This window comes from Pongo pygmaeus, chromosome 1, assembly GCF_028885625.2.
Source record: "Pongo pygmaeus isolate AG05252 chromosome 1, NHGRI_mPonPyg2-v2.0_pri, whole genome shotgun sequence".
NCBI classification, from domain to species: Eukaryota; Metazoa; Chordata; class Mammalia; order Primates; family Hominidae; genus Pongo; species Pongo pygmaeus.
The window spans coordinates 197,577,953-197,591,172 of record NC_072373.2 but is presented as its reverse complement, the minus strand read 5'-3'; the positions used below and the strand labels follow the sequence as shown (position 1 = coordinate 197,591,172).

The following is a 13,220-nucleotide window of genomic DNA, read 5'->3' as shown; positions in this document are numbered from 1 at the left end:
GACATCCCAGCTGGAATATGCACTGGGCTCTGACAGGACTGGATGGTAAGCTCCCAAGTTACCATTTTCTAGTTGTGGGACTTCAGGTTGGTCCCTCAACCTCTCTGTGCCTCAGTTTCCTTACTGATAAAATTGAGATAACAACAGTTCCTACCTGGAATGATTTTTTTTCTTTCCTGTTTTTTTGTTTTTGTTGTTTTTTATTTTTTTGAGATGGAGTCTCGCTCTTGTTGCCCAGGCTGGAATGCAGTGGCTTGATATTGGCTCACTGCAACCTCCACCTCCTGGGTTCAAGCAATTCTCCTGCCTCAGCCTCTTCAGTAGCTGGGATTACAGGCACCCACCACCATGCCCAGCTAGTTTTTGTATTTTTAGTAGAGAAGGGGTTTCACCAGGCTGGTCTTGAACTCCTGACTGCAGGTGATCCGCCCGCCTCAGCCTCCCAAAGTGCTAGGATTACAGGTGTGAGCCACTGTGCCCGGCCGATTTTTTTTTTCTTTTCAATCACTTTTTTAATAACTACTTATTGTGTGCCAGACACTGTGCTAGGTTTTAGGGAATCCTGCTCTCGTGGAGGTTACATTCTTGTGAGGTTGGCAGGATAATGAAAGGGAACACGATTCTCAGCACAGAGAAAAGTTCTGCTCAACTGGTGCACCCCATTTATTCTAGTTCTTTCTAGGGCAGAGTCACCCTTTCCCCAACCCCCTCCCTTCAGCTCTGTGGCTGGGGAAACAGCCCCCACCCCAACCCACCACATCCCTTGGAACACCCTGGGGCCTGGAGGCGCTGGGGCCCTTTCAGAAAAACACCCTGCCAAGAATGCATCACCCCACCAGGGCCTCGACCAAGGAAAACAGAGGGCCTGAGGAGGGAGATCAGACAGGCCCTCAGGCCGGGCCATTGGAGGGGCAGGCGCAGCAGGAAAGCCGAGTCAGGCACCAGGTGAAATATGACCTCCAAAGCATCCATAGGCATTTCTTGTATAAACACCCCAGTCCAGACAGGAAGTGGGGCTGGGGGAACTCGAGGGGGATGTGGCCCCACAGGACCCCCCAGAGGCAGACAGATGGACAGGAAAGCGGGGGAGGAAGAGGTCAGTGGAGAAAAACAAAGAGGGTGTGGGACGTGGAGAGAAGAGAAGAGAGTGCTGCTGGGGAGAAGGAACAGCCCATAATACTCCGCTCTCATCCAGAGAGAGGCTTCCATTTGCTTCTCATCATCCAAGAGGTACGGAATCACCTGACAGATGGGGAAACTGAGGCTGTGGGAAGCAATGAGGCCAGCATCCTGTGACTGTTTATCATCTGTTGCCCCCTTGAGGGTCCTGCCCAGAGGCAATCTGGAATGTTCTGTGAAGAATTGTTTGTCATGACCTTCCTGAGACCCCACAGTGGGTTGGTGGCCAAGCTGGGGCATAGATCTGGGTTTCCAATGGTGTCTCCAGGCCTCGGGATGACCTCCAGAGGCCCAGCGCATTCTTAAGGCTCTGCTGCAGCTCCTACTGACAGAGCGGGGTCAGCCTGAAATCACCCCAGGCCTCACGACACAGAGTCACTCTGTACAGTGGGGACTCCACCCGGCACCTTCTAGTCCCAGAGTGCTGGACTGAGCCTGGCAGTCCCCACTGAACAGGTGGGAAGGCTGGGGGCCCAGAAAAGCATGCAATTTACCCAAAGTCACACAGTGAGTTAGTGGTGGGATCAGAACCCATGTCCTTCTCAGGTCAGTGGAAAGGTCTGTTTGTTTGTTTATTTCCCAAACCACGGTAGCCAGAGACTGCAGAGTTTGGCCCTACCTTTCAGAGTCCATATCCCATGGCCTGAGCTTAAGGGGAGATGATACCAGGGCTGGGCCACCTCTGGAGGGCTTCGTGGGGACATGCTCAGGATTGACTCCTAGGCAATGGGCTTATTCATTCATTCATTCATTTTAGAGACAGGGTATCACTCTGTCACCCAGGCTGGAGTGCAGTGGCATGATCATGGCCTACTGCAGCCTCAAACTCCTGGGCTCAGGCGATCTTCCCATCTGTCTCAGTCTCCAGAGTAGCTGGGACTACAGGCATGTGCCACCACGCCTGGCTATATTCAATTTTTTTTTTTTTTTTTTTTTTTTTTGGTAGAGAAGGCATCTCGCTATATTGGCCAGGCTAGTCTCAAACTCCTGGGCTCAAGCCATCATCTTGCCTCGGCCTCTGAAGAGACTGGGACTACAAGTGTGTGTCACAACACCAGGGTTGGGCGTTTTTAATAAGGGGATAGGAAGAAGAGACTGAGCACATTTCCCGGCCCTTCAGGAGGCAGGGGGTTTCCGGAGGGTCCCTGGACCCGCCTCAACTTCCACCCAAAGTGGGAAGGGAGAAATGGCCCCATCCTTAACAGAGGGACCAGCCCACATCCTTGCAGCCAGTCATGATGGGGTGGGTCCCGCCCCATTTAACTTCACGGACGCCCTACCCTCTTCCCCACCCTGCCCTTCTCACTCCAGGTTTGGCTCCTTGAAGCCAGGTTTCCACTGCACACCCGAGGCCCCGCCTCTCTTCCCCAGATGGCCCCGCCCCTCTAAGCCCTGCCCTCATCTCCGCCGGCCCCACCCCGGCGCCGCGGCCAGGCTCACCTTGGTCTCCGCCAGTTGTCGCTTGAGCAGCTGCAGCGCTTCGGTGTGCTCCCGCTCGCTGTCTTGAAGGGCCTGAAGTTGCTCCTTCAGCTCCCTCTGAAACACACCAGGGCCGGGATGGGGGCGGGGGCCACGCCTGGCCCAGGCATTCAGCCCTGACCACTGCCAGGCCCTGGGGGTTAGCCTGGCCTCTGTCCCCAACCTCCAACACTTGCCTCCCGTCACAGTTCAACCACCAGCAAGTCCTGTAGAGTCTGTCTCCTAAATACCTCCAGAATCTGTCCATATCTTTCACTCGCATCTTTGCAACAGCCTCCTCCTCTTTGTTCACCCTAGAGGCTTCTGTGACAATCAACCTCCACATACACACTCTCCGGCTCCCCACACTCGGCCCTGGATCTCCGCTTAGAATTAAGGCAGGGGTCTCCAACCCCCAGGCCACAGATGGGTATTGGTCCGTAGCTTGTTAGGAACCTGGCCGCACAGCATTAGATGAACCATGGTGGGGAGGGGCAAACCATCTGTATTTACAGCCGCTCCTCATCGCTGGCATTACCACCTGACTCCACCTCCTGTTGGATCAGTGGTGGCATTAGATTCTCACAGGAGCATTAGATTCTGCACATGGGAGGGATCTAGGTTGCCTGCTCCTTATGAGAATCTAATGCCTGATGATCACTCACTGTCTTCCATCACCCCCAGATGGGACTGTCTAGCTGCGGAAAAACAAGCTCAGGGCTCCCACTGATTCTACATCATGTTGAGTTGTGTAATTATTCCATTATATATTACAATGAAATAATAATAGAAATAAAGTGCACAATAAATGTAATGCACTTGAATCATCCTGAAACCATCACCCCACCCCCAACCCCTGCGGTTTGTGGAAAAATTGTCTTCCATGAAGCTGGTCCCTGGTGCTAAAAAGGTTGGGGACTGCTGCTCTAAGGAACCAAAGCTGTACCAGTCCAATGCTACAGACTAGCTGCCAATGTTCTCTGAGGGCTACAGTGGGCTGGGCACTGTTCTTAGCTCTTTGCTTGTATTAAATCACTTGGGCCTCTCAGTAACCCTAAGGGAGGCACAATTATTATCTCCATCTTCTGATGGAGAAAAAGATACAGAGAGGTCAAGAAACTAGCCCCACAGCATACAGATAAGCATAGAACGGTAAAGAAGGAATTGGAACCTGGGCAGCCTGGTTGTGGAGACCATGATCTTGATGCCAGGTGACACGTTTTCTACCATGATGACTCCTGCGATGAATAACAATAAATCCACGACACACAAGATATCAAAATTTTAAATAAAAACATGATCAGCATCACTGATTTTTCCTTTGTCTCAGGTTCCAGTGTGGCTCAGCAGAGCACTGTTAGTGATCCTGGCCTTGTTGGAAATGTTGAATTTTGTTCATCGTGGGTTTTTTGCATTAATTTTGATTTAAGAAATATTGCATTAAATACTATTCATCTTGATTGCTGAGTTTGGGGCACCCTCTGATCCCACCTCTGTCTCTAACAGCCTCCCCCATCACTCCCATCCAGCCAGTGGCCTTCTTCCTGTGCCTCCACCATCTTGAGCTCGTTCCAACCTTCAGACTATGCCCTGGCTATTCCCTCTGGCTGGTGGCCTCCACTCTCAGAGTTTCTCATGGTGACTCCTTTGTACCATTAACTTAACTCAGATGCCACCTCCTTGAAGAGTCTTGCCTGACCACCCCACACACAGTGGCACCTCCTCATACCCTGTCACGCATCTGGATTCACGGTCTTCCTTGCACCTTCTGCTGTCTGAATATATTTGACTGTGTTTATTGCTTGTCTCCTCACTAGAATGTGAGTTTCATGAGAGTAGTAGGAATCTTGTCTGGCTTGTTCCCTGCCTTATGCTCAGGGACTCAGTGATTATTTGTCAAGTGATAAATGGGGTATGGAGTTGAGTACTCCCTAGCACAGGGTCCAGCTGTCTGCAGGCATTGAGAATCTAGCCTATTGTATTATTGCCAGTTGTTCTCCTGTCTGTCTCTCCTTTGTCCCCGTATTGGCCCACGAGTCCTCCAGGGCGGCTCCTACTGCTCCCTCTCCATATACCTCACACCCAGCAACAGCCTGGCACTGAGATGGGACTCAATGACGCCTGCTGCGTGAATGAAGTTCCTGGAAATGGCCTCTGAGTTCCCCAGTCAGCCTGGGCTGTGAGCAGTGCCAGGAAGGCTGACTTACCTGTTCACATCCACCTCCCTCCCACTCATTCAGCTTGTCAGACCAGGGAGGGCCTCGGTAAATGTCTAGTTCAATTAATTTTACAGACTAGGCAGCAACATGGGAAAATATTCATGATGACATGCAGATGGAAGAATGCAGGAAACAAAATTATCTTTGATTACTATCAATTATTCATTTAACAACTATTTCTTGGGCAACTATTATGTACCAGGCACTGTTGAGGCACTGGGATTATGGCAAAGGACAAGACAGACACAGTCCCTGACCATAGGGACTAGTCTGGTGGGGAAGACAGACAACAAACAAGGAAAATAATAAAGGAGCAAGGTTACCAATATGGTGTGTCCTGCAGAGAAAATAAAGCAGTGTGAGATGGAGGGGACTTTAGGTAGGGTAGCCAGGGAAGGCTTCTCTGAGGAGGTGACAGCAGAAGGATGAGGAGGAGCCAGCCATGAAAATGGGGGTAAGATAGAAAAATACAAGCTGCTTGTTTTGAGAGCCCATGCTGATGCAATGGTTGGAACTCTGGCAGCCATCTCAGGCCATGAGGCAACTGTAAAGACCAAAGTCACAAGCTGAAACCAGAAGAGTAGAAGGAAGAAGGAGCCTGAGTCCCTGATGACTGTGGGGCTGCCACACCATTGGTTTACTCAGTGACATGCTAGGAAGCTGGCTGTCTGAGAAAAACTTTTTTTTTTTAAGCCCCAACAGTGCCAATTTCCATGGTGTAAATGTTCCCACTCAAGTGGATTTCAAGCTATCAGTGTGAAGTAGTAGTTGGACTTGGCATTGGGATGAGATGCACACAATCAGCTCTCAGGAGCCAGTGCAACCTGCTGCAGCACACCCTACCTGGAGTCCTTTCCTAGAGACTTGTCTTACATGAGAGAGAAACGCACCCCATCTGACTGCAGCTACTTCAGCCAGGGCTCTGTTACTAACAGCTGAAAGTCATTCCTAACATTCGTGTGCAGCTTGAGCGGATATAGTCCTCGAAGCAGAGGAATCTTGTTTGCCTAAGAGAGTAGAAAGACTGCTCCTCAGGTGCCTCTGACAGCCTTGGGCTATCCAGCCTGGGACACAGTGTGGCTGAGAGGCAGATGTTGAGGAGATGGGCTGAGTGCTACAATTCTCCCCGTGGTAGTCCCCATGGGTCCACAGAAGACCCAGCCACCCAGGCAGCTCTTCAGGATTTCTGAGAAACTGCCTTGGAGTCTGTGTTCCTCACATTGCTCAGGGCACTCAAGAAACCTGGACATTTCCTCCTTGATTTTGGAGTCAGAGAATAAGGACAGCGGGCTTGCTCCTTCCTCCTGGATCCTGGGAGAATCGGAACACTCATTTGCCCATTCCACAAACATGTGGTGAGACCTTGGGCCCCACATGGTGCTGTGTCAGGGATGGGGAGAGATGAGGGGTGAGTCCTAAACATGATGCCACGAGGTGTGCATGTGTTGGGGTGACAGTCAGGGACACAGACACTTACATCATGGGGAATGCTGCGATCGTGTTAGGAGATCCCAAACTTGCTCCTCTCCCCAAATTCCCCATCTCAGTGAAGGGCACCCCTCCCCCAACTCCATTCTAGCCAGAAACCTCAGAGTGAGAGTCATCCTTGATTCCTACCGCCTCCAAACCAATCCAGTCACCAGGTTTGCTCTGGAATTTGTTCTCTCCTCTCTATGCGTGCTGCCTCTGGTTTGGTTTTTATCACTTCTTTTCTGGGCTGTGGCCCCAGGCTCCTCCCTGCCTCTAGCTCTCCTGCTGCTCCAAGTGCCCTGCACAGCAGCTGCAGTGATTGTTCTAAAGGGCAGATCTATAAATGCTTCCCCCTCTCACTCTCCCCATTGCGCCAGTCTGCAGATTTCCACGTTGTCTGGGAAGAAAGGCACAAAGCCTTAGGGTGACATTCAAGGCTCTTCACTGCTGGCCCCAACCTTTTCTTCTCCAGTCCTAGCTCTTGGTCCAGACGTGTGCTGTTCAATACGACACACGTGGCTATTTAAATTGCAATTAATTAAAATGAAATAAAATGGAAAATTCAGCTCCTCGGTTGCACTGGCCACATTTCAAGTGCTTGCCAGCCACCTGGGCTGCTGTATCAGACAGTGCAGACACACAACTGCCCGTTCTACCAGAGTTCTAGTGGACAGTACTGCTCCAGACACACTGAGCAGCTCGCAGGGCTCTCCAGGCCTTTACACATCTCTCAAGACCCAGATCAAATGTCACCTCCCCTGGGAGTACATGTCTCAAACTCTGCATGCACAGTGTCCCACACTTTTACCCTGATGGCACACACTGCATTTTAATTGCGAGGTTACCTGTCAATCTCCCCTACTAGGCCAGGCACAGTGGCTCACACCTGTAATCCCAACCCTTTGGGAGGCTGAGGCAGGTGGATCACCTAAGGTCAGAAGTTCAAAACCAGCCTGGCCAACATGGCAAAACCCTGTCTCTACTAAAAATACAAAAATTAGCCGGGCATGGTGGCGGGCACCTGTAATTCCAGCTACTTGGGAGGCTGAGGCGTGAGAATCGCTTTAACCCAGGAGGTTGCAGTGAGCCAAGACTGTGCCACTGCACTCCAGCCTGGGTGACACAGCCCGGTCTCTTTAAAAAAAAAATCTCCCCTACTAGATTGTACACTCCAGCCGGGGTGACAGAGCGAGACCCCATCTTTAAAACAACAACAAAAATCTCCCCTACTAGATTGTGGGCTCTTGAGGGCAAGGACTGTGGAAAGGGGAGATTTTCACAATCTCAGTACCTAGGACACGGCCACACACCCCTGGCCTCGCTGAGTCTTCAGGATGTCCCTGCCCAGGGATGAGGCTAGGCTGGGTCAGAGTTCACCTCTGAAAGGGTGGGAGGGGAGAGAAGGCCCCCAGCAGGCAGAGTTCCCTGGGTGGGCTAGGTACAGAGCCCAAAGGAACAGCTAACTTAGGAAAACCAAACCCTAGAGTCCAGAAGGTAGGACTTAGAAGGCTGCCTGAGCTGTGTCACCCCTCCCCCTCCAACGTGTCTCCTTCCTTGGTTAGAAGACTGGCTCTACCACCCACTGGGCTGTGTGACCCTAGGATGTCACCTAACCTCTCTGTGCCCCAGTGCCTTGTCTGAAAAATGGGGATAATCATATCTCCTAGGGTTGGGAGGATAAAATGAGACAATGGTAAGAAGTGTTCAGCCTCACAGGGTACAGAGCCTGGCACACCCTGGGTGCTCGGGAGACAGAGCGGTCACTGTGTCCCGTATGCAGCTCCCCAGTCGCTTCTTTGTGTCTTCATCCCTCACTGTGTCCAGGTGGCCCCTCCTTCCCTTCTCAGATGGCTAGAGCAGGAAGAGGCTGCAGGGACCATCTGGTCCAACCCCTTGGATTGCCAGGACAGGAAACACAGGCCCAAGGGAAGGGACCGACTGGCCCACGGCCACACAGCTTGACAGAGGAGAACAAACTGGAAATTTTACTCCAGCAGAGAGGTCACACAGGAAACTGGAGCCTGATAAACTCCCAAGTGATACAGCTTAACCCTGAGGAAGGACACTGGTAACGACAGAGACCCAGAACCAGAGGGGCTGGAGGCGGGTGTGGTTTGGGTTTGAATTTCACAGGCATCTTGTCACCTAATTCTCACAACAATCCACAAGGTTAGTAGTGTCTTTATTGTGTCCATCTCACAGAGGGGGAAATTGAGTCTCAATGAGGTTAGGCAGCTTGCCTAAGTTCACGCAGCTAGTAAGAGGCAGAGGGGAGGCTCTCAGTGGCTCCGAAAATCCATGTTCAAAATCTCTTGGCCTCCCTACCTCCCACGCAAATCAATGCAGCAAAAATTTCTGAGTACCCAATGAGTGTCAGGCTTTGTGCTGGCCGCTCCAGGGATAGGCCTATACATGGTCCTTGAAGAATTTGCAGTTAGTCGAGGAGGAAGAAACTTGAATAGGTAAAATACAAAGAACAGGATAAACATGGAGGGCCTGCTAGGATCCAGTACAGCTGACAACACCTGGCTGTGCTCACAGCGCCCTCCCTTCACCTTGGTTTCCAAATCTGTAAAGTAAGGTCTTATTTTTATTTTTATGTTTTTTGGAGACGGAATCTCGCTCTGTAACCCAGGCTGGAATGTAGTAGTGCGATCTTGGCTCACTGCAACCTCTGCCTCCCAGGTTCAAGTGATTCTCCTGCCTCAGCCTCCTGAGTAGCTGGAATTACAGGCACCCGCCTGGCTAATTTTTGTATTTTTAGTAGAGATGGGGTTTCGCCATGTTGGCCAGGCTGGTCTTGAACTCCTGACCTCAAGTGATCCGCCTACCTTGGCCTCCCAAAGTGCTGGGGTGACAGGCATCAGCCATGGCGCCGGGCCTCAAATCTATTAAGAAAGGCCTAACAGCACCTGCTCCATAGGCTTGCTCTGGGAATGAAATGACTTAATTCATGACCTGACATGATGTACAGGGTGAGCTCAATGAATCTTAGTTGTCATTATCATCATAGTAACTATATGTAAAGTTGGGACTCAGAACTGGGGGAGTTTCAAGGAAGGAATTTATTTCTGATGGAAGGACAAAGGAAGATGGATGGCCAGGGTTCCTTCAAGTCTCCAGGATGGGCCAGGGCATCGCAGGTGGGGAGAACAGGTTGGGTAGGGGCCCACCCTCATGTGTGCAGGAAGTGGGGGTGGCTGGGGATGGCTGCAGCCAGGCATGTGACAGGTGGGTGGGGTCACAAGCTGGAAAAGCCACTTGGGGCTAGGTAAGGTTCGGGTGGGCACTGGAGGAGGCCTTGAATGTCAGCCTGGGAGAGATGGATTCCACAGGGCCCCATTGGAGCAGGGGTGGGCAGGGCAGGATGAGGTGAGTGGGGAGGACACACCTCAGAGGGTGGGGCTGTGGAGTCTGTGCGGCCCTGAGCACACAGTTATGCAAATATTGCCAGCTTTGAGGCTCTGGGGCTCTTTATTGGTATGAAGAAGCCAGGACTGGGGCAACAGAGGAGTTGGGGGGCACAGAGAGGCAGGGCTCAAATGTTCCCAAGGCCAGATCTCTCCTGCTGTGAGGCCATCCCTCCCTCTGACCCAGGGGACAAAGCAGCTGTGGAAAGCCATCTCAGTTCTGGCTTCAGGGACTCTTCATCAGAAAAGCCTGTGTTCAAATCCTGACTGTATGACTTTCGCTCAGGGCTCACCTCCACAAGCTTTCACAGTGTTGTGATGAAGGCTAAACTGAGATGGCACCTATGACATGGCCCAGCATGGTGCTGCACACAGTAGGTGCTCAAGCCTCTCCTCTTCTCCATGCCTGGGTACTGCTCTCTCTTTCTCTTTCTGACCCGAGGATGCCAGAAACCTGAACGTGACAAACTTGAACTTGCCTCTCCCATTCCCCAACCCCAAACCTTCATCTATACCTAGAACCGGATGCTCCTGGTCCTCCCAACAGACTGGAATTCTTTTATATCTTTGAGCCCCAACCCTCCCTGTGCACTTCCGAACCATACAATCTCTGGCAACATCTGGCCAGTCCCTGCTTCTAGGGTCTCCCACCAGCTTCCCTGGCACACTGCCCCAGAGTGCTTGGTCCATAATGCAGACCTGGCCGGGCTGCACTTACCTGCTCACATCTGTTTCTGGCTTCCTAGCATGTTAAGGATCAAGCTCAATGGGTGCATGCATGTGTGTGTGTGAGCTTGTGTGTGCATGCATGTGTATGTGTGTATGTGTGTGTGTGCATGTATGTGCACATTCAAGCATTCAAAGCCCTTCCTGAGCTGGTCAAGCCTTGCTTTTCCATTCTTACCTCCTCCTGCCACACCCTCCCCTCCAGCCACAACGAACCACCTGAATGTGTGCTCACCTCCATGCCTGTCCCTGGTCACACTCAGATAACCTGAGTTCAAGTTTCAGCTTCAGGGACACTTAGTGGTTTTCTGACCTTAAGCACAGTTTCTTTCTTTTTTTTTTTTTTCCCTAATTAAAAAAAATTTTTTTTAGAGACAAGGGCTCACTCTATCACCTAGGCTGAAGTGCAGTGGTGCAATCATAGCTCACTATAGCCTCAAACTCTTGGGGTTCAAGTAATCCTCCTGCCTCAGCCTCCCAAGTACCTCACACTATAGGCATGCACCATGCCTGGATAATTTTTAAAAATTTGTTGTAGAGATGGGGTCACTCTGTGTTGCCCAGGATGGTCTCGAACTCCTAGCTTCTGGCCTCAAATGATCCTCCCGCCTTGGCCTCCCAAGAGCTGGGATTAGAAGCATAAGCCACTGTGCTTAGCCTCTTTTTTAAAAAAATTTTATTGAGGTAAAATATACATATATAACTTATCATCTTTACCATTTTTAGGTGTACAATTCAGAGGTAGTAAATACATTTATATTCTTTTCCCCCCTTTCTTCTTCCCCTTTCTTCTCCCTTCTCCCTTTCCAGGCTCTTAGGCACAGTTTCTATTTTTCCTTTTTGTTTTTTTGAGACAGAGTCTCACTCTGTTGCCCAGGCTGGCTGGAGTGCAGTGGCACCATCACAGCTCACTGCAGTTTCAACCTCCTGGGCTCAAGCAATCCTCCCACCTCAGCCTCCCAAATAGCTGGGACTACAGGTACATGAAACCATGCCCAGCTAATTTTTTTGCATTTTTTGTAGAGATAGGGTTTTGCCATGTTGCCCAGACTGGTCTCGAACTTCTGGGCTCAAGCAATCCTCCTGCCTTGACCTCTCAAACTACTGGAATTACAGGTGTGAGCTACTGTGCCCAGCTAGGCACAGTTTCTGAGCCTCAGTTTCTCCATTTATAAAATGGGGCAATGAGATCCATCTCATAGGGTTACTGTTAGAATTAAATGAGAGGTAGGCTGGGGGAGAGAGAGAGGAGAGCATGCCTGCCTGTCAAAGCCTTGAACCCAGTCCCTGGAACAATCTGCACCAGGGTGTGCATGTTTTTATTCCCTCTGTCCATAACATCTTTCTTTCTGCTCCCTGGCCTGAAGCACTCAGCATATCTTTTAGGATTCAGCTCAACAGAGCAAGCCTCAGTTACAGCAACCTACCAGTTTATGGGCCTATCTCTCGGGACCACACAGGGCCAGGTCTTGTGTAGTTCTCTCCTGGGCCCAACACAGGGCTGGCCCTCTGTAGCCATGGCACAGATACTGGCTAAAGAAATTATGTGTGTGTGTGTGTATATATATATATATATATATATATATATACACACACATATGTATATATATACATATATACATGTATATGTGTATATATGTACACGCACACATATATGTATATGTATATATATGTATATGTATATGTATATGTATATGTATATGTATATGTATATGTATGTGTATATGTATTTTTTTTAAGATGGAGTCTCGCTCTGTCACCCAGGCTGGAGTATAGTGGAACGGTCTCGGCTCACTGCAACCTCTGCCTCCCGGGTTCAAGCGATTCTCGTGCCTCAGCCTCCCGAGTAGCTGGGATTATAGGTGTGTGCCACGAATGCCCAGCTAATTTTTTTTTTTTTTATTTTTAGTAGAGATGGGGGTTTCATCATGTTGGCCAGGCTGATCTCAAACTCAGGTGATCCGCCTGCCTTGGCCTCCCGAAGTGCTGGGATTACAGGCGTGGGCCACTGCGCCCAGCCCAGAAATTATTAAATGAATCCCTGAATCCAAGACAGAACTCACCTCCAAATCCGCCTCATCCCGCTGAGTGTTCAAGCAGAGATGGAGGTCAGGAAGGTAAATGGTACTGGGAAAACAACACTGGACTGAGTCGGGAGAGCTGCGCTCTAGTCTAACTCTGGGTAAGGCAGTTTCCCCATCTGCAAAATGGGCAGCGTGTCAACCAGATGGTTTCTCAGGTTCCTCCCCATTTGGTGCTCCCTGGGACAGTTGGCATGTTGGGAAGGAGGTTGAATTCTGAGCCAGAAACACCATTTTGAATCTCAGCTCTTCCTCCTACTTGCAGTGTGATCTTGAGAAGGTTACTGAATCTCTCAGCCTCATTTTCTTCATCTGTGAGATGGTACTAATCTCAGTCCCACTCAGGGAGTAGGGAACGAAAAAATCCTTGTGAGGATCAAATGCCTATAACACAGCACCTGGCACACAGTAAGTGCCCCATAACTTACTTTGTGCCTCCAAAACTTGGGCTATAATTTTTTAGAGTCGTTGTTTCATCATTGTTAGTCCCTACCAGGTCTTTTTTCTTTCTATAAAATAAACATCTTGGGGTCTTCAATGTTGGCCCTAAGTTTCTACACCGTGGCCCCTGCTCAGCCAAGGTATCCTGGCTGCCCAGACACCTGTGAAGAGGGATGTGGAGATGCCAGCGGCCAGCTCTGAGTTTGACCCACAGCCAGCTTTGCCCTCACAGAGTC

General features: G+C 50.4%; 1 protein-coding gene across 2 annotated transcripts in view; it reads right to left on the bottom strand.

Annotated features, from left to right (window-relative positions):
* TRIM62 (tripartite motif containing 62) overlaps positions 1–13,220 on the bottom strand; it is a 36,715-nt gene that overhangs the window by 17,466 nt on the left and 6,029 nt on the right. For both annotated transcript variants that reach the window (XM_054463851.2, XM_054463860.2), the window contains one exon: positions 2,620–2,715. In XM_054463851.2, the coding sequence (XP_054319826.1) occupies positions 2,620–2,715 (96 nt within the window). The remainder of the gene's footprint in view (positions 1–2,619; positions 2,716–13,220) is intronic.